Genomic DNA, 20,369 nt, shown 5'->3' on the forward strand with positions numbered 1-20,369 from the left:
CATAGCCTAGCAGAACAGGACTAACCAGAGAAAGGCCCAGTCGTGGGGGTGGGGGTGGGGGATAAGGTTGGGGGGATGGGGAGGTAGCACCTGTGGGCAGTTCCTTCACCCCCATTTTATGGAAGGAATACGTTGGTTTACAGACTTTGGAACGTTTTGACTGTTTTCCTCCCTGAAATAGCCATTTCTCTCCTGCGTTTTGGAGTTGAAAGTTGTATCCATGGTTCAGAGTGAGGAGCAGAACGTTTTCATCTGAACCTTCTTGCATCCCAGGGATTCTTTTAAAATTTAAAAGTCAAGTTGATGATACTGTTTATTAAAAGCGAGTGTTTTGTAAGCAGGTGAAATCACTGCAGGCCTGCCAGGCAGCTAGCCCGTCCACCTGGGAACGTGGCCGCGTTCCTCATTGTGGTTGTGTCCGCTCTCCCTCCAGGTGACCCAGGAGGATGAGCAGTGGCCTGGAGGATTGCTTCCTCCCAGCTGACAGATGGAGGGAACCGGCCCTGGGACCGCTGACCTGGAGAGCGACGCTGCTCAGGCTGGGCGCCCGCCCGCCGCCCCGTCCAAAGACATTCCTAAGAGTGTCCCGGGGGCCATATTTTCTTCCTCACCAATTCTAGACTTGAGTCAAAGGGGTCTTCAACATTTAGGAGACATCCTTAAAATCCCCACCCTTAAAGTAAGTGGGGCGTGTCTCGGGGTATTGTGCACGGACCGAGTAGACATAAACAAACAGCTCACCCCAGGCTTTTACTTGTCGGCTTCTCTGCAGGAGAGAAATTCTAGAATGAGACAGAGGAGGGTTAACTCGGGGCTTCGTGTGCTGTTCAAGACAAATGAGAAATTCAGGCCTGGGGACCAGCCAATGGGAATACCTCGTAGGGTCCAATTCTGATGTTCCCTCTCCTCGAGAAAGTCTTGGGCACCAAAAAGCTTATGGTAGACACCGCTACTGAAAGCACCTTCGGTCCCTAATTTAATATATTTGTATTATTGATTGCAGAGAGGAAGGGAGAGGGAGAAAGAGATAGAAACATCAACGATGAGAGAGAATTATTGATCGGCTGCCTCCTGCACGCCCCACACTGGGGACTGAGCCCGTAACCCAGGCCTGTGCGCTGACCTGGAATCGAACTGGGACCTACTGGTTCATAGGTCGACGCTCAACCGCTGAGCCATGCCAGCTGGGTCTCAGTCTCTTATTTAAAACACAGAAGCCCTAAAAACCCAGTCAACATTGAAACAGGGAAAAACTTTCTCACCCACACTTTGCTGACGTCACATGCCAATTTTACCTTCTGCCTAGTGCCCTCGCCAGGTGAGTCCCTGCCTGCTTGTGGTCTAGTGAGCTTTTGTGACTTCCAGAATAAGGTTCCATCAGAGCCCAGCAACATAGTCACGATGGCCAGTGCTGACCTAGCACTGCCGTGTGCCAAGCATTGGCCACCTAGTGTGCCCTGGGAGGTGGATCACGTGACCTGTTTTACAGGTGGGGACTCTGGAGCACAGAGAGGTTTGGGAACTTGTTCAAAGTCACACAGCTAATAGGTCCCGTGCTCTGCGCTTTGTCCCTGCCTCCCGTGCTATTGCCTCCTTTATGATGGTGACTTGATTTCACTGGGAATCCTGCAGTGATGGCTCTGGGGTTGTTCTTGTGTGGCTGCTGATCACGGTTAACCCACAGCAGGCTGCTCAGTGTGTGTGTCCTTCAGTTATTCCCTTTGGATGCGTCCCTGGGACCAGACGGGGCCGTTCCTTCACTGGGCGGAGTTGCTGTGGGCCCAGGAGGGAGAAGAGGGATATAAACACCGGGGGTGAGTGTGGTGTCAGAGGGAGTTTAGAAGTGACATGTGCTCATGGGGGTGTCCTCGGGTCAGGACCCGCTCTCAGCTCCCACAGTGGCGCACGGGTCCTGACAATTCTCATGTTGAGTCTCGTGTCTACTGTTTAAACTTAAGGTAGAAGAGTATGATTTCTCGTCTAACTCGATATGTGTGATTGTGGTGGCTAGTAAGTAGCTCTTCGGAAATGCTTTTAGGCTGTATCGTGTTTTAAAATTCAGTTGGTTGACCAAACGTGGTCTTTTCTTTCCTGGGAAGCAATTGCATCTTCAGAGAAATGAGCTCTGCACAATCCCGCGAGACTTCTTTCAGCTGCTGCCCAACCTCACCTGGCTGGACCTGCGGCACAACAGGATTCAGGTGCTTCCGTCCGGGATTGGCTCTCACAGGCAAGTCGCGCTCCTGTTCCCGACTCAAAGTCCCCATCCCTTTAACACGTCTGAGAGCCTGCTCTGTTGCTGCTCAGCTCCTCCTGGTTGAATTTTGACTTCAGAATGGAAGCATTTGATGGTATTTTTGAGGCTGGCCGGGCGGTGCGATGGCTGAGTGTACAAATTCATGGGGCTATTGTTGTAACTCAGGACACTCAGCAGCTGAGGGTGCCAGCGCCTTTGTTGGACCGGCCGTGTGGGGTTTGTAATGTCTGGGTCCATCTCTGACTCGCCTGAGGGTCGGAAATACAACCACGTGTATCCAAAACGAGAAATTCTGCCCATTTTGGAAGAGTGAATGTGTGCTCTCCTGCTCTGACTCCAGAGATTCCCAGCACCCCCACTTCAAAGACCTGGGCCCTCCCCAGCAGCTGACCATCCGCTGGCATCCTCAGCATGGCCTCCGGGAGCCATGCTCCCCTCCTGGCCCCTTTGCCTCCTGTACCCAGTCCTTCCCCCAGTGCTTCTTACCCTTTAAAACCTTCTGAGAAACACTTCTGAGAAACACTTCAGGCCCTCCTTCTGTGTCAGCGCATCTGGGCAAAGAAAGCACATGCAAAGGCCCTGGGGCGGCCATGTGCTTGGAGACGCGAGGGACACAGGGAGGCCAGCATGGTCGGCCAGGCTTGTAGACTACAGCTGCTATTTTGGATTTCATTTTGAAAGAGGGTCGTAGGGAGCGGCAATAGGGTCAAGCATGAACCGCGTCCAGCATGGCTAGGGGTGAACCTGAGGAGGGGCAGTGAAGGATTAAAGAAGACAGACAAGAGAATACAGTTGGGACTAGGTGGATCACTGTGCCTGGATGAGGAAACAGTGACACAGCCTGTCAGCCGAAGCTTTATTTTGTAGTCAGATCACACAAAGCAAAAAAAGGGGAGTGGTCAACATGTTTACCATGTTCTTGCAAGTTTCATTACTCAAGCCTTGTTTTGGCAGCACTTGCTGCACCTCCCTCAGCCCATTAGCGACCTAGGAACAAGGGAGGACTGTAAGGTCAAGCTTAATTGTGCTAGGAGGGCTCTGCCCTCCAAGCTGGGACTTGAATGTGGCTCTGCCACAGGTCAGTCCGAGGCTTGACCCTATAGCCACTCCCCACAGAGGGTTTGAGTGGATGGGGGTGGAATTTGACTTGGCTTTCAGATCACTGTACGGAGGGGCGAGAGTGGCAGCAGTGAGGCCACGAAGGAGGCCACTGCAGCAGTGCATGCGCGAGGCGGTGCCCGGGCAAGGCTGGACACTGCAGAGCTGCGCTGAGCTCGGGAGCTGGTGGGGCTCAGTTTGCATGTGGGCATGGGAGGAAGAGAGGTGTGCAAGGGCACCCCCAGCTCTGACACGAGTAACTGTGCACAGAAGCCAGGTCGTCACTGAAACCGCAGGGCACAGGCCTGCAGCAGGCCCTTCACTCGCCTGGCTGTTGCTCACCATTTTTAAAAGCAATTTTTAGGAAGTGAGTATTAAAAAAAAAAAAAAGTGAGTATTGCCCTAGCCAGTTTGGCTTAGTGGATAGAGCATCGGTCTGCAGACCAAAGGGTCCCAGGTTCGGTTCCGATCAAGGACAAGTACCTGGGTTGCAGGCTCCTCCCCGGCCTCGGTCCCGGAGGCAACCAATGGATGTGTTTCTCTCACATCGGTATTTCTCTCTGTCTTTCCCTTTCTCTTCCACTCTCTCTAAAAAAATCACCTCGGGTGAGGATTAAAAAAAAAAGTGAGTATTCTGTCACCTGTAAGAGTAAGAGAAAATGTCTCTGATCCTTGGTGCCTTCGCAGGCTCCTCGAGGAAGCAGCGAATGTCACGATGAGTTGGCATCTCCATCAGGATGGGGCCAGAGCCAGGAGCCCTCTTCCTGGAGCCCCTGGGGTTGGCGGGGTCTGCCGAGCAGATCACTTGTGGGGAGTCGTGTCCCTGGTTGCATAGAGCCGGCCAGGCAGGCGCATGGCTGAGCCCGGTCTGCAGCTGGCTGTGTGCCTGGCTGTGTGACGGGCTGAGGCTGTCCAGGCTGCTTCCTCCTTCCCGAGAGCTGACCTGAGTGGCCTCCCCAGCCCTCGGAGGCGGCCTGGGAAGGCGCTGTTCGTCACACGGTCCTCTTCTGTGTTTAGGACATAAATTGTGCGGAGAGTAATTGCTACTCAAAAGGTAAAAATGAAGTGCTTTCCCCTAAACACTCTTCTTTCTTCTCAAATAAGCACACAATTCTCCAATGTTGGAATCTTTGATGTTTCCAGTCAAAGCCCGCTGCTCACTGTTGTTTAAGATAGAATTGTTATGTGATGTGCAACCCACTACATCATTCAAATCAGAGCAGCCTGCAGAAGACCTGAAACACACTCGTTATAAATTTTAAGTGATTGTGAGCTTATTAAAAGCCTTAAGCTTCCCACAAAGCCCGATGAAAACCATCCAGAACGAAGGTGCCCCTTCAGGGTCGGTGGTGTGAGCTCGTAGCGAGAGCGGACACGTGAGGAGTGGCCTCAGCCTGGGTGCCCCTACGAGTAGTTGGTTCCCATAGACGCCTATGTCCAGGGGGAAGTCTGTGAAATGAAATGATGGATCAGCACTGGGTGTCATTTAAAGTGTGCCCCGAATATTTTAATGCGTTATTATGTCGGGTGGAAACAGGCCTGATACCCTTTCAGGTCAGTAGGTGGCTGCCATGTTGTATGTCCCCAAACCAGCCAACAACAAGAATGTCCCTGGTGTGGGGAGGTGAGGGCCCTTTGCCACCGCAGTTCTGTCGAGGCATCTCCGGAAGCCCCGGACGCTGTCCCCAGTGGCTGCTGCGTGTCAGCAGATGTAAAGGGGTTAATACCCAAAGCAGCCCAAGTACCAACGCTCCCAGGAAGGTAAATAGAAAATTGTCAGCCCCTGGGCTGAAGCTGCTGACGAGCCAGAGTATTTGTGGTCCTTTCACACCAGATTTCAGCTGGGGACCCCTGAGAAGGGAAGGAGGAAGGGAAACTGCCATTGATATATGACAGTGTTGAACCAGAGGGGCCGAGGCAGCGTGAACTGGTGACGCCCCAGCAGGCATGCAGCCAGTCATTTCTGTTGGGGTCCTCCAGCCATCCTACCTGCTTGAGGTCTCTTTTGTGCTAAATTTTACAAGTCATGCTAACAGGTGTCAAATACGGGGAGAAAATGCCCCGAAACCAGGTGTCCTTGCTTGGGGACTTCTCCGGCCACGAGTATGTGAATCACCATCTGTAAGCAGGGCAGACATGCCGGGCAGCACGCTCTTGACCGTGGAGAACATTTGCACAGAGCACCTGAAATCGCTGGGGTGCATCACACACACCTCAGGCACCCCCGTGTGGTGCGTGTGTCACCGGGTACCCACAGCCGGGCACTGGTTCTCAGCCGGGAGAACTTGCCTCCCTCTGCACACAGTTGGCAATGTCTGCAGGTTTTGTGGTTGTCGCGGGGTGGGGGTGATTTACTGGCATCTTGTGGGGACAGGCATAGATGCTGCTATAAACACCCTCAGGCACAGGACCGTCTCCCAGCCAAGCATTGCCTGGCCCCGAGGTCAGCAGCGCCCGGCGAGAGCTCGGCCCGATGCTGGGACAGTTGACCACGCCGGTGGTCACTGTGGGTCTGTGGCGTTGCCGCCTTAAAGAGAAGACAAATGAAGAAACGCGGTATCACTTAGGGACAGTTACTCGACTTTCTGCTTTTAAATGATGTATGTTCTGTTTTGTTTTAAAGGTATTTGAAAACTTTGCTTTTAGAAAGAAATCCTATCAAAATGTTACCTGTGCAGCTGGGTAAGTACTCAACCAACCAAATAAAAGGTGGTTTTAAAATGCAGTCTAGTGAGGTTGCTGCAACCTGTAGTAGATGCACCAGGCATGGCCCCGAGGGGAGGCCCGTGTGTGGCTCACGCCCCTCCCAAGAGCTGCCAGTGCCTGTGTGATTTCTACACCTAAAGAGCGACCCGCAGCCTAGCATGAGGAGCGATGAAACCTTTCCTTTCAGATCCACCAACTTCTGCTTCTTTTTATTTTGATACAATGTTATTGGTTGAATAGAAATTTAGGATTTTTATGTTTTCTTGTTGCTTTTGGCGCTCTGGTTTGTGTGGAGCGCTAGCCCTGTGGTTTCACATGCGTGTTCCCGTGTTCATTGGCACTCAGAATGTGTGAGTGCATCCACTTCAGCCACCTCCTGGCCACCCTCGGCACGCGCATGCGTCTTCCCAGCTTTGACTTCAGCCTCTGCGTCGTCAGCCGCAGGCAGGTGTGGTTGGGTGTCGCTCTTCTGTCCAGTCTGATGGTCTCTGCCTTTTACCTGGAGCGTTGCTTCTTTCTCCTTCTCATTTCCTCTCTTCCTGGGACTCCAGTTACACAAGTTTAGATTCTGATTCTGTCCCACATGCCTTGAATACTCCCTTTCCCCCCTGTTCTTTTTTTTCTCTCTGTGTTCCATTTTCGTTGTTTTCCACGAGAGGCCCAGTGCACGAATTCATGCACAGGTGCACAAGTGGGGTCTGGCTGGCCTGCCCCGATGGGGGCCAATAGGGCCCGGCCGGCCAGGGGAAGGGGACGCGGGTGGTTGGCCGGCCCGGCCCCCTGGTCCAACTCCCGATCGAGGGGACAATTTGCATATTAGCTTTTTATTATATAGGATTGACCTGCCTTGAGTTCTAGGTCTTCTGGTGAGTCTAGTCTGCTGTTAAACTCATCCATTCAGTTCAGTGGTTTGCAACTAGACTTGAGATTGTGTGTGTGTGTGTGTGTGTGTGTGTGTGTGTTGGGGGGTGGATTTTAAATTACTAATTCATTTCCTTAATTGTTATAGATTGATTCAGATGATCTATTTCTACCTGCATCAGTTTGGGAATATCTTCATCTGCCTTTTTGAAGGAGAGTTTGCCAGACCCAGAGCCCTCGATTGACAGCACTGTGGACACCTGCTCCCCTGTGCTCACGCCACCACTGCTTTCTCCAGGAAGTCCGCTCTTGATCTTATAGTTGCTGTTCCCTTGTAGGTGCTGAGTTCTCTTTCCCTGGCTGTTTTCAATAATATTTCTCTGTCTTTCACTAGTTTGTGATGTTTCTCAGTGTGAATCCTTGTGGTTTATATTACTTGGGATTTGTTAAGCTTCTTAGATATATACATTAATGTTTATCATCAAATTAGAGCTGTGTTGGCCATGGTTTGTTCAGATTTTTTTTCTAACCCTCTCTTTTGCTCCCCCTATGACCGTTGTCACATGTATATTAGCATTCTTGATGTTCTATGGTCTCTGAGTTCTGTTGTTGTTTGAATCTTTTTTCTCTTGGATCTCAGCTTGCATACATATCATCTATCCATCTTTCAGTTCACTTGTTTCTTTTGTCGTCTTGTATATGCTTTTGCCATTTTGTCATCTTGAGGCCAGTGTATTTTTTATTTCAGTCTTTGCAATTTTTAAGTCTAAAACTGCTATTTGGTTATTTAATAATTATATTTTTATTGACATTCTATATTTGTTGAGATATTTTACTATATTTTCCTTTAATTATTGAAGTTTTTTTTATTTCTTTGAACATGTTTATAACACTGCTTTGATGTTTTTGTATGCTACATCCAGCATCTGAGCCTGCTCAAAGACAGTCTCTCTTGGCTGCTTGTTTCCTGTGTATAAGTCATATTTTACTTTTCTTTGCATGCCTTATAGTTTTTGGTATTGTTGAAGATAGGCATTTTGGATTATAGCAGCTTTTGGTGATTTTTTACTAGAGGGCTGTTGTTGTTGCTTCTGTTTGTTTATTTTATTTTATTTTGTAATTAGACTGGTCTTAATCTATGGAATCTGTCCCCCCTGCAGGGTTTTTTTTAAAAAAGCAAATCTCAGACATCTGTCATATAATTTTACCCAGAATTCTCAACAGGATCTCTTTTTCCTAATGTGCAAAAGTCACTGTCACCTCCTGCCTCCATTGCACAGGAGTGTGTGTAACATGCTGATGGTCCTTCCTCTCCGCCAGGGAACGTGACGACGCTGAGAGCACTGAACCTGAGGCACTGCCCTCTGGAGTTCCCGCCTCAGGTCATTGTGCAGAAGGGCCCGGCCGCCATCCTGAGATTCCTGCAAGGCTCTGCAGCCAAGCTTTCCTACCGCCGAGACCCGGCAGCTTCTCAAGGTTCGTAGGACAATTATTAGGACAAACTGCATCAAAACCGAAGCGAGTGCTTTTTAAAATCTGGGCCCAGGGCACCTCCTCTCTGTAATCATGTCCCGAGGAACACGGGAGCCTCATGTGTCCCCGCTGGACGCTCCCAGCACCTGGTTCACACACGGTCTCCTCGCTGACAGCAGAGCCCTGTCTTTCTCTGGCTCTGTGCTCACAGGCTTGCATCCTCAGTGCCCATGATGGAGCCTGTCCAGGGCAGGTTTGGGTAAAAGTTCACTGGGATGAACATAATGAAACAGTCCTCACCCCCAATACCATCACGTAACTATTTCAGGAATTGCTTGGTCCATTAGACAACAATTGCCCATTCTATAGGCTTCCTTCCTTCCTCCCTCCCTCCCTCCCTTCCTTCCTTCCCCTCCCTTCCTTCCTTCCTTCCTTCCTTCCTTCCTTCCTCCCTCCCTCCCTCCCTCCCTCCCTGGCTGCCTTATGCAAACAAAAAATCCTTCCTTCCTTCCTTCCTTCCTTCCTTTCTTTTCCTCCCCTGAGAATTGTTGAGAGTGGAAGGGAGAGGGAGAGACAGAGAGAAACACTGATGTGAGAGAGACACATCGATTGGTTGCCTCCCACACACACCCTGACCAGGGCCCAGGGATTGAGCCTGCAACCAAGATACGTGTCCTTGACCAGAATTGAACCCAGGACCCTTCAGTCCACAGGCCGACGCTCTAACCACTGAGAAACTGGCTAGAGCTAAACTATTTTTCTTTAAAAACACCAACCCCATGCATGTAGCGGTCGGGAGCATATAGCATTGGGAGTGTGCTGTCCTATGCACGCGTGTGTCGTGTCCTGTGTGGCACCAGCGCATCTCACTCAGCCGCCCACTGGGTCCCACGGGAGACCCATGGGGTCGTGCGGGGCACACGCTGTAATAACAGTGCTTGACAGCAAAGCCTCTACCTGTTTCATATTCTGAGCTCTCCTCCTGGATGTTGTGTTTAGAGAATGGCTTTTTCTTAGAGAAAAAAGTTGTAAAACACTGACCTTGAAAAATATTTTTTAGAATTTTATGCTTTCATAAGTAATAAATATTTAGGGTCATCGTTGTTCTCATTACCCTTCAATCCCATTGCAGTTTTTGTTTTTTACATTGAAGTCTGTACCTGTTTAATACAATAGACATGTAATCGACAAGAAAAAAAGGTAGAGCCCAGCCTATGTGGCTCAGCCATTGAGCATCAACCGAGGAACCAAGAAGTCACCGGTTTGATTCCCAGTCAGGGCACATGCCCAGGTTGCGGGCTCGATCCCTAGTGTGGGGCGTGCAGGAGGCAGCTGATCAATGATGTTCCTGTCTCATTGATGTTTCTCTCTCTCTCTATCCCTCTATCCCTTTCCTTTCTTCTCTCTCTCTAATCCTATATAATAAAGCGGTAATATGCTAATTGACTGTCACACCCTCACAAAGATGGCAGCACCCACAGCCACAAGATGGCAGCACCCAGGCCCCTCAGCCCTGCCAGCAGTGAATTTTCATGCGACCATTACCTTTCTAAAACATCCTTACCCAAGGATATGATTATTTCTTTTAGATCATCTGTTCTCGGGGAGCAGGCCTAAGCCAGCAGGTGGGCATCCCCCAAGGGTCCCAGACTGTGAGAGGGCACAGGCTGGGCTGAGGGACTCCCTGAGTGCATGAATATATATACTAGATGTGCGTTGCATGAAGAGATTTGTGCAATAGACCTTCCTTCCCCTGGCTCCTGGCACCGGTTTTCCTCCGGCACCCAGGACCCAGGCCTTTGGTCCGGCTGCAGAGGAGAAGCCAAGCCTCTTCACTCATCAGTCTTTGCTCTGCGCCTGCGAATGCAAATTAACCACCATCTTTGTTGGGTTAATTTGCATAGTCACTCTGATTGGCTGGTGGGCGTAGTGGAGTGACACCAATTTGCATGTTTCCCTTTTATTAGTGTAGATAATGGCTAACTAGATTAGATTTGAAAGGCTGAAAATGAATTCACCTCTTACAGGAAGTAGCTTACAGTGGTTAGAGCTGTTTAAAATGTGTCTGAGGACACAGGGTGTGTGCGTCTACATGCCTGGGAAGGATGTGTGCCAGGGCTTGGTGGGCACACCCCAGCCTGTCCGAGTGTCTGTGCCTGTGGGAATGGAGGCCTCACGCAGCCAGGTGACCCGGGTCTGTGGGACACCGTGGCTCGAACGCCTAATGCGGGACCTGGCAGAGACAAAGGATGAATACATTTTAGGCCAATTTGCTCCCAAATAATTTACCTAGAGCTAGAGATAAAAGTGTCTGAAAGTCAACAAAAGCATTGCCAGACAAAAGCAGCAGGCACATGGGCTAAACGTTGATTAGAAATTAAGACACCCAAAGGATGTGCATAGGGAGTATCTTCCCTTACATGGGTTTACAGGGACTGCCAGAGCCTGGGCGGAGGGAGCTGCCTGGGGTCTGCTTGAGGCTCGGCCCAGGGTTGCAGCGCAGTCAACTGAATCGGGATTTTATTTTACTAGCGATGCACCTAAGTCAGCTGCCATATCCCGTGCTGGCCTTACCCGAAGAATGTGCACCCAACGGAGGCACCATTAATTCTCAGGGACCAAAGGGGACCAGGTTAAAAGAAATGGAGGGCCCGTTCCCACCTGTTGAGAGACTGGACCTGAGTGAGCTCAGGAAATCTGCCGATTCCTGTGAAGACTGGCCGAGTGAGGAGGAGATCAGGCGCTTCTGGAAGCTGCGGCAGGAGATCGTGGAGAAGGAACAGGCTGAGGTTCTGCAAAACCAGCTCCTCGCCATGGAGCTGCCTCCAAACCTCCGGGCCGTGCTGCGCACCCGGGATGAAGCCCGCCCCAACCCCAGACACGCCCCCAGGTACGACTCCTAGGCCAAGGTGTGTCGTCAGGTCTTTTCAAAGTTGAAAACTACTTTGCAACTATCCGTTAAAACATCAGGGATGTGTGTGTGTCTGCATTGCCTTCACTAGTTAGGCAGCAGTACCCACCTGGCTTTGGGTTAAAGTCACCCCAACATGGGCTCCAAGTAGGTGGTTACACAAGAGAAAAGCCCAAACCTGTGTGTTTGAGTGTGTGTGTGTATGTGTGTGTTATATGTCTGGTGTGTGTGTGTGGTATGTCTGTGCATGCTATGTGCCCATGTGTATATTGTGTGTGTGTTGCATGTGCATGATGTGCATTGTGTATTTGTGTATTCATGGTGTATGATGTGTGTTGCACGTGCATGATGTATGTAATGTGTGTTACATGTGCATGATATAGGTGATGTGTTGTATGTGCATGGGTATGTGTGATGTGTGTTGCGTCTGCATGCTGTGTGCTATGTGTTGCGCATGCATTGTGTGTTGTATGTGCATGGTGTGTGTGTGGGTCTGGGTACGGTGTGTGAGAAGGCTGGGGTTGGAATATTGAAAACATTGAAAATCTTCCGTCTCCAGGAAAGGTGTTGCTGTTCATTGCACTATCCTTACACCTGTTCTGTAGGTCTGAACATTTTCAGAATAAAAACCGTTGAGGTGTTACTAACCGATGGTGGCCGCAGAGGTGTAGGAAGCACATAGTGTAGGCTCCACGGCAGCCCGGCCTGGACTCACCTCGCGACTGTCTCAGTCCTGAGTCACCCACTCGCGGACAGGACGGTCCAAGCCTGCTATTTAGAAACCTCCTCCTCCCTCCTTCCATTCGCATCCAGGTGGCTCGGGGGAAGCCGGTTCAGAGCCCACACCCCGAGGGTGACCTGGCGGCTTGGGGGTGGGAGTGGAGGGCAGCACCTTCCTCGCAGGCCCAGGGCGCAGCTGGCCCAGAAGCCCTGCTCTCAGGTTGTATGTTTTCCACCTCATCTTCCAGGTGTGTGTTCATCACAAGGTTTTGTTTTTGGATACTTGGCTAAAACCCTGTGTAATTCCAGAAGGAAGATACCCTCCTTCAAGGGTGCCCTGCCTGGCCTGGCGTTAGCGCACCCGGCGGGCACAGGGACAGCGACAGAAGCAGAGCAGCTGGAGGAGAGGCGGGCCGCGGCCTTCAGGGAGCTGCGGGAGAAGCAGGCGCTGATGGAGCAGCGCCGGAGGTGAGGCTGGGCTCCGTGGGATCCCGGCGGGCCTGGGGGCGACTCCTGATAAACGGACTGTTTCTCCCCCTTTGGAAGCCGGGAGCTGCTTCCGAGTGCAGGCCGTCTCCGGGCAGGTTCTCCCTGCACGCCCGTCCCCACCCGCCTCCTCACGCCGCCTGCCTTCTTTGTTATACCTTCCTCCAATTTCTTATTCTTCCTTAATCCGCCTTCCTCTCCTTTCATTTACTTGGCTAGCAGGTCTTTTCTAAAGAACAATATTTAAAAGTAACATGCTTGTCCATTCACTCTCACCCTTGCCTCGCGGGTCTGCTGCTGCCGCGGCCACCCCTGTGCTCAGCGTGTCCTCTGTCCAGCTCTGCTGACCGCCCGCCTTCCCCGTGCTCTGGGCCCTGGGAGGCCGGCCAGCATGGGCCTTGTCCACAGCACCCAGGAGCCCCTCGCCTCCTGGTTGGGTTTGGTCAGTGGAGGGGTCCCAGCAAGGGGGTCGGAGAGAAGGGAGAGCTGGAGGGCAGTACCTTCATTCCACCTGCCCCTCCCAGTGAATGCCACCTGGGCCTGACCAGGTCCCCCACAGAGGCCCACCCCATGCTTCTCACTCCTGGGTTCCACCCTGCAGTCACTCCTTCCCTCGTCCCGGAGCCTGGGCAGCTAGCCCCACTGTCCCCGCACTGCCCCAGGACCTGTCTGCCCCTCCCCCATGAATAGCCTGGTGTGAATAAACCCTCCTGAACCCATCCCGTGAGTGTGTCTTCTCTCGGGCCCTGATGGATGCGGACTGTTCACGGACCCAGTTCTGAGGGTGCACGATTGTCCCCCCGCCACCAGGCCTACTGTCTAGTCGGCTTCTTTTCCTTCAGTGAAAGGTGGGGGATGGTGGACCCTCAGAACTGGTCAGGACACATGAGGTCCCGGCCCCTGTGCTGTTCCCTGGTGGCAGGGATGACAGAGAGGCTCAGACTCAGGGTGTGGTCTGGGCTGCTCCTGGGATCACGCTGGTCATCAGCCACAGCTGTGGACAGCCACCTCCTAGAGTCCCCCAAAGTGTCCCTCAGCTGGAGTCCAGGCTACAGGAGTGGGGCGCCTGCCGCCCACCTCAGGGCCAGGTGAGAACCGAGCACGGGCAGCCTGGCGGGCAGTTCTGCAGAGCAAGGCCATCTGTGTCCCCGCGAGAGGAGCCTCCTAGAGCCAATGTCACAGGCTGCTCCCGACCACCGAGGGCGCCTGCCCCCATACACTGTGCTGGCCCCCGGCACCGCCCTGCTCTGCATCTAGGCGGGTCCCACCCCTCCTGCCTGGCTTCGCCTGTTCCCTGATTCTAGTTCCTCAAACGCCAGTTCCAGCCTCAGGCACCTGCCCTTAGACGCCTCGGGGAAGCTCTTCTGCCCCTTGTTTTCACGTGAGTCCCTCCCCTCCCCCAGCCACCGTCCCCCTCTTGTTCTGCCCATGATGGCGGTGCTCAGGGCAGGGAAGTGGCACGGCGGCACCGGCACTCGGGGTGCCCGGGACCCTGCACGCTCTGTGAAAGGAAGGTCTCAAGCACCAAGGGCAGGTGCCAGCTCTCTCCTTGGTTTCTCTGCCTGGGACCCCGAGGCTGCGTTCTGTGGCCTCCGTGGGGACAGTGCAGGAGGCCTGTCCTGCGGCTTAGACTCCTGGTGGGCCTGGTTGTCTTAGGACATGAGTCTCCTAGGGGCCTCTCAAGGGGAGGGGGGGGTCCCTTCCATCCAGTTCACCGAGAAGTGGTGGAGACGAGGATGGACCCTGTCTTCTGGGAGGGTAGCCCCTGAGGTCACAAAGTCACAGCTCCACACAGGACTGCTGAGTGGAGGACCAGGGAGTGTGGCTCAGCTGGGGGCAAGGGAACCACCCAGGCAGGGGCGGGAGGCTGTCTAGTGGGGAGGCCTCTGCAGGGGTGCAGAGGGGGGCACCTTGCCCTTCCCAGGCTCTGACAGCAAAGCACGGCTGCCGGGAGGACCAGCACCGCGCCCCAGGGGAGCCTGGGAAGGAGGTACCTGGTCCCAGCGCCACCTAAATCCCGAGGCAGCACCAAGCACCGGTGTAGGACCTCACAGGGGGCAGTGGGCGGAGCCCGGGGGCCATGGGGACAGAAGAGCCCATGACACAGGCAGGGCAAGAGGCCAGGGGGCCATCTGCTGAGAGGGGAGACCAGAGGCCATATTTGGGGGGGCTGGGGAGGCGTGCTGACCACTGGAAGCTACAGGAGACCCAGGAAGTAGTTCACACGGGCAGATGGAGACCTGGGCCCGGCGAGGCTCCCCATGGATCCTGTCCCATTTCCAAAGCCAGAAGCACAGCCCAGTGGTCTCTGAGCTGTGGGCAGTGACTCCCCTCGGGTGTGACCGCAGGGAGGTCAGGGTGCAGCGGGCAACCCCTCGCCACGTGGAGCCCGTCCTGCCAAAGCCCTGCGAGAGCATGGCCACGTCACAGGGAGGGGCCTGGGAGAAACGCGTGCTCACTCTCTAACGTGGAACTCACGTGTCTCAGAGGAAGCTGACTCATCGGCGGCCACTGCGAGTGCCTGAAGGCCTCGGGGCCAGGGCTGGCAGCCACAGCCCCGGCCTGGCCTTCTGATGCCTCACCTGGCAGGGGCTTGAGGGGGGCCTGGCTCGCCCTTGGGACAGTTCGATGTGCCCAGCTCTGCCCGGGGTGCATTTCAGAAGCCGCCCCCCTAATGCTGTGCCGCTCAGGCCAGTGTCTGCCCTCTGGACGGAGGGACCGGAAGTGGAGGGCTATGTGTGGAGCTTTAACAATGACAGGAGAGTCCTTGTAAGTTGTGCAGCTGCCCCCTACCAGGACCGACTGATACGATGGTGCCTTTCCTCCAGAGACAGAAGGGCCCTGCTGGAGTGGCGGGAGCAAGCCCAGACGCTGAGGAAGAGGAAGAGGGAACTCGGCAAACTCCGGCCTCCACGACGGACGCTGGTAGGCGATGCTGGCGGGAGGGGGGGCTGCGGTGAGACCTGAGAGCGGCTGTCAGGCACTGCCGGCCGCTCGCAAGTCGAGTGCCCTGGGCTCCCGCTCCTCCTGTTCAGTCCTGGGATGCGGCGGGTGCTGCAACGTCCCCCTTTCCCAGGTGAAGACTGAGGCCCACAGGCCCCAGCGCAGGGGGGTGGGGCTGGGCCGGTGCCCAATGAACCTGCGGTCTGCGCTCTGCACCGTCGGAGTCGAATGTGCCCACAGGTGTCTTGCGGGGTCTCCTTGTCTGGGGTCCTCTCAGCTTCAGGGAGGTCGGGCACCTTGGAAGCCAAGCAGCGGTGGTTGAGTGGGCTCAGGCCCTCCGTTTTCAATGCTGGGGCCACCGGCTCCCATGGCGCATTTGGGGTCCGAGCCCAGATGGACAGGGCAGCCGCGGGCCTGGACGTGCCAGCTTGCTTCTCTCCCGAGAGCAGTCAGGCACGTGTGCATTTGAACTTGGCACGATGTTCCTTCAGTTCTTTTGTTTAAGGCATGTCCCCTGTTGGCACCCCCCAGGGCAGGGTGGCCTCTGCGCCCCTAGTCTGGGGGAAGGCGCCCTGTCCGCTGTCCACCTCACAGCGGGGTGGCCACTCTGACAGGCAAACTTTGAGGGACAGGAAAGCTGTAGAGACAGTGGGACTCCCCGCGTGTCCCTTCCGCTCCAAGTACTCACACCCACACCACCACGGACCAGCTCAGTGGGGAGTGGACGACGGGACAGCGCTATTGGCGGGAAAAAACACACCGAATCTAGCATGTTGTCCACTGAAGCCAGCGATGGCCCAGGGCCACATCCCAGGGGCGTTTGGGGATGCCCGCCTGCCTGGGACATAGCACGGGCAGGGGTGCAGCAGGGCGAGGGCAGGAGAGCTCTGACCAGTCACCGGTAACACAGGCTTTCTGACTCTCTGTCAGTTATGTTTCAGTTCGAAACCTAGTGATTTAAAGACAGGGTCACGTCTGCATGGTCACGTCCATTTCTAGTGGGTGTCGCCCTGCTCTGTGCCTGGCCCTTCACCCCGCCCGGCCAGCAGCACGGCCAGCTGGCGGCCGAGGCCGGGTGGGGACCGCAGTGCAGGGACCGCTGTTCTCCGACCGGCCTCCGTGGACGATCGTCTGTGCCCACAGCAGTGTGTCCGTGGGCTCCTGAACGCCTTGTTATGTTTTCCTAGGAGGCCCCCAAGCCCCCCTTTGCCACAGATCTTATCGACGATGAGAAAACGCCAGTGGCTCCACCAGGGAAAGGGGCGCAGCTCAAAGAGAAGTCTCCACACGCCAGTGACGAGCCCAGGTTGGTTCTGGGGGTGATGCTCCCTCCCACCCCTGGGTCAGAGGTCTTGGTTCCACCAGCATCTCATGGGCAGCCTCTGGGGGCTCAGGTAGCACGGACAACAGGAAGGATGGGTCCCTCCCTCAGGAGCTGCTGTAGCCGCTGGACTTGTCACCTCCCCGCCAGTGTCCGCACATCCCTGAGGGACCTGTCACCACTTGGAGCAGCAGCTCCGCGGGCCCCAGACTTGCTTTAGGTTCCCGTGTTCTCCCTTCGCTGGCATGTCTTCTCAGCCCCCACTGCGCCCTCCTGCTGCGATCCGTGCCTCCCACTAGAGCAGTGGTTCTCAACCTTCTGGCCCTTTAAATACAGTTCCTCATGTTGTGACCCAACCATAAAATTATTTTCGTTGCTACTTCATAACTGTCCTGTTGCTACTGTTAGGAATCGTCATGTAAATATCTGATATGCAGGATGGTCTTAGGCGACCCCTGTGAAAGGGTCGTTCGACCGCCAAAGGGGTCGCGACCCACAGGTTGAGAACCGCTGCACTAGAGTCTCAGGCCTCTTTCTGCCACTCTGCGCATCTTTGTTATAAATCAAAGGGTGTGAACCCAAAGCCCCGATGCTAACAGAGCAAATATGTTTAAAATCCTCATTTAATTCAATGTCCCTCTGACTGAGGATTTATGACAACTATGTATCTGACGTGAAAACAGACACGCTCTTTGTCACATGGCACGATGTGCAGGGCCCTAAATGTGCAGCATCTTAACCTGAAGTTTTTAAAATACAGTGTGTGTCCCAGCAGCTCGGAGCCCAGGGGAAGGGTTGGGAGAGTCGCCCAGGCCTGGCTGTGAGCTGGCGCCGGGAGGGAGGGGCGGGCGGCCTCTGGTGCCCTCAGCGTCCCCTCCAGCGCCTCACCCTCACGGTGGGGTGCAAGCCGCAGGCTCTGCTTTGGTCTGGAGGGGGAGGAAGGCTCCTTCTCCCAGGCTGAGGCCGGCCCGGTCTCCGCAGGCCCTTCCAGGAGCGGGGCCTGGAGGGGAGGCTGCAGCAGCACGGCCGGCAAATGCAGGAGCGGCGGAAAATGTTTCAGGGGGTGGCACCGTTCAAGGAGATGAGGAAGGCCACCGAGAACCTGGAGGTGGTACGTATGTGTCGGCTTTATTTAAAAACAAGTGGTTTTATTAAAAACGGAAGGGAGCTTGCTGTGCCTTCTCAGAGCACGTGTTCGCTGAAATGTGGGTGGGGAGGCGTTTCACGGGCCTTACAGTGGGCGAGGGTCCCAGGGTGACTCGATCGAAGGATGAGAAAACATTTTGGCCACGTGTGAGCCCTCGGGTGCGACGTGCCGCCTCACGGGCCCTGGCAGCAGCTTCTCCTTGGCCCGCGGAAACAGGGCAGGGACCCGTCTGTGGGGTCTTCACCTGAGGGTTTGTGCCAGCAGAGCTGGGTGGGGCCGTGAGGGCCAACGCGCCCAGTGTCTGTGTAGGGTCACAGTGGCAGGTATGCAGAAAGCAAAACAAATGTTTTTTGTTTTTTTAAAAAATATATTTTATTGATTTTTACAGAGAGGAAGGGAGAGGGATAGAGAGTTAGAAACATCGATGAGAGAGATACATCGATCAGCTGCCTCCTGCACACCTCCCACCGGGGACGTGCCCGCAACGAAGGCACATGCCCCTGACCGGAATCGAACCTGGGACCCTTCAGTCCTCAGGCTGACGCTCCATCCACTGAGCCAAACCGGTTACGGCAAAACAAATGTTTTTAATTCCACAAAGAACACAATAGTTTTAGGGAAGAAAATGTTAACCAGGGGATAAGCAGTGAATAACGTCCGCTGGTCATGAGGCTGTAAACCCCGAGTTCGATTTATCCATCGTGATGGGTCTGCAGCTGGAGGTCCAGGCTATGCCCAGGGAGATGGAACTGGGGTGGGGGGAGGGCAAGGGGGGCGAGGACATGCCCTCCTTGGGGACAGGGAGGTCCTGGCACTGCAGACATAGCAGCCAGCTTTTCTGGGCAGAGGCAGGAAAGGGCCCCCTGCCTCCTTCTCCATGTCACCTCCTTCTGGCCCAACAGATGGGCTGGGGACAGGGCATTTGGAGCAGAGCCCACACCTCGTTCCAGGCTCAGGAATTCCCTCCACCTCAGCACGCTGGGTCCTGTTCCTGTGTCTGAGTCTCGGCCCCCACTCCCGGGGCGGGTGTGAGTCTCAGGTGGGGTCGCAGTCGGGATGGGGCCCACTGTGGTGACGTGAGCAGGAGAGCGGATCCTCCCTTGTCCCTTCCTTGACTGGCAGTCATGCAGATGCTGCGTGTGGACACCGGGCCTCTGGGGACCTGCCCCCTGCACAGGACAGTGTGTCTGAACAGAGACAGGCTGACCCCGTCCTGTCCACCTGGCTAACTTTGTCCCCCCGCCCTCCCCTAAAGGCCAGAAAGCTGCTGGACGGAGTCATGAAACTGAGCAAGAGCCACGGGGGCCCAGCCCTCCCTGGGAGCCATCCGCTGTGCCTGCCGGCATTACAGCCTCAGAATACGTTTTCCAACACGAAACACTAAGCATCTGAAAGTGACTACAAATACTAATGACAGCGTCTTATGTGCGACGACGGGAACGCCTCCAGCCGGAGTGGGCTCGGCGGGGCTGTCTTCCTCCGTGCCCTCGCACGCTGGAGTCTCAGGTTCAGCATCTCCCTCGACTCGCTGTGCAAGCAGCCTATTGTTTTTGATCTGCGTTGCTTTTTCTGAGGCCGTGAAAGGTTTCAGCTGCATTAAAAGGAAGAGAATACTGTAAACCAGCCACACCGCTTTCATTTCTAGCAACAAAGGTAGTTATTTCCATGGGCGGGGGGTGGGGCGGGGGTGCTGGCTCACCCCATCCTGCCAGGTAGAAGCCACTGCCGTGAGGCCCTCCTCCCACCAGCAGAGGTCTCCTTTGACCTTCAACCTTCCCGGTGGCGGACCCAGCAGGGCACACCCCTGCCCCCGAAGGCTGCCCAGGCCTCCCCTCCAATCAGCCGATCAGCCACTAACAGCGTTCTCTCCCGCAGGCTAATCGATTCTGTCTGCCCCAGGGTTTTGTTCTGAGCTCACTGCATTCGGGAAGGAGGCCTGGGCCCCAGCTCAGCGGAAGGCCTTCATCAGCCTCGTGCCCTCTGGGGCTCCCCACCTGTCCCGCCCAGGAGTCCAACTCCAGTCATCTCACCTTTTTAAAAATCACTTTGCTCCAAGAATCCTAGAAACAGGGTACAGATAAAAGCCAAACACTGTTAGATGATTAAAAAGGAAAAGCTGGAAAAAAATTCAGTGGTGGCATTCCGTGGTGGCAAACATGCTTGATTTTACTCCAGCTTCAAATTTGTTTAATTTTGCTGGTTGGTTCAAGTTGCAGTGCTTCCATTTTTGTCCTTGTTGGCCTCAAGTTCTGCGTATTTTTCATTCTATTAGCAGTGACAGTCCCTTTACCTTCTCTCCTAATCAGACAGGTATAAATGTCAACTCCTCCAGCTTCCCCAACCCCTCCTTTCCCGTCCTGTGCACCGACAAGGACTTCCAGGGTTCTCGCCACCTCCCTCGGTTATCCAATGCTACGTGACAGGCCACTTAGGGGGCCTGAGGGGC

At 54.5% G+C, this 20,369-nt stretch overlaps 1 protein-coding gene across 1 annotated transcript; it reads left to right on the forward strand.

The window, feature by feature from the left end:
• The first annotated feature begins 487 nt into the window (after window positions 1-487).
• Window positions 488-19,543, forward strand: LRRC27 (leucine rich repeat containing 27). Its single transcript, XM_023762653.1, has 10 exons — window positions 488-679; window positions 2,100-2,230; window positions 5,979-6,037; window positions 8,243-8,398; window positions 10,928-11,285; window positions 12,336-12,494; window positions 15,341-15,437; window positions 16,643-16,761; window positions 17,758-17,887; window positions 19,179-19,543. Exons 1-10 carry the CDS (start codon window positions 488-490, stop codon window positions 19,305-19,307), a joined length of 1,530 nt encoding a protein of 509 aa, XP_023618421.1. The 3' UTR covers window positions 19,308-19,543.
• Window positions 19,544-20,369: the final 826 nt, after the last annotated feature.

The sequence above is a fragment of the Myotis lucifugus genome, unplaced genomic scaffold, assembly GCF_000147115.1.
Source record: "Myotis lucifugus unplaced genomic scaffold, Myoluc2.0 scaffold_255, whole genome shotgun sequence".
Taxonomy (NCBI): domain Eukaryota; kingdom Metazoa; phylum Chordata; class Mammalia; order Chiroptera; family Vespertilionidae; genus Myotis; species Myotis lucifugus.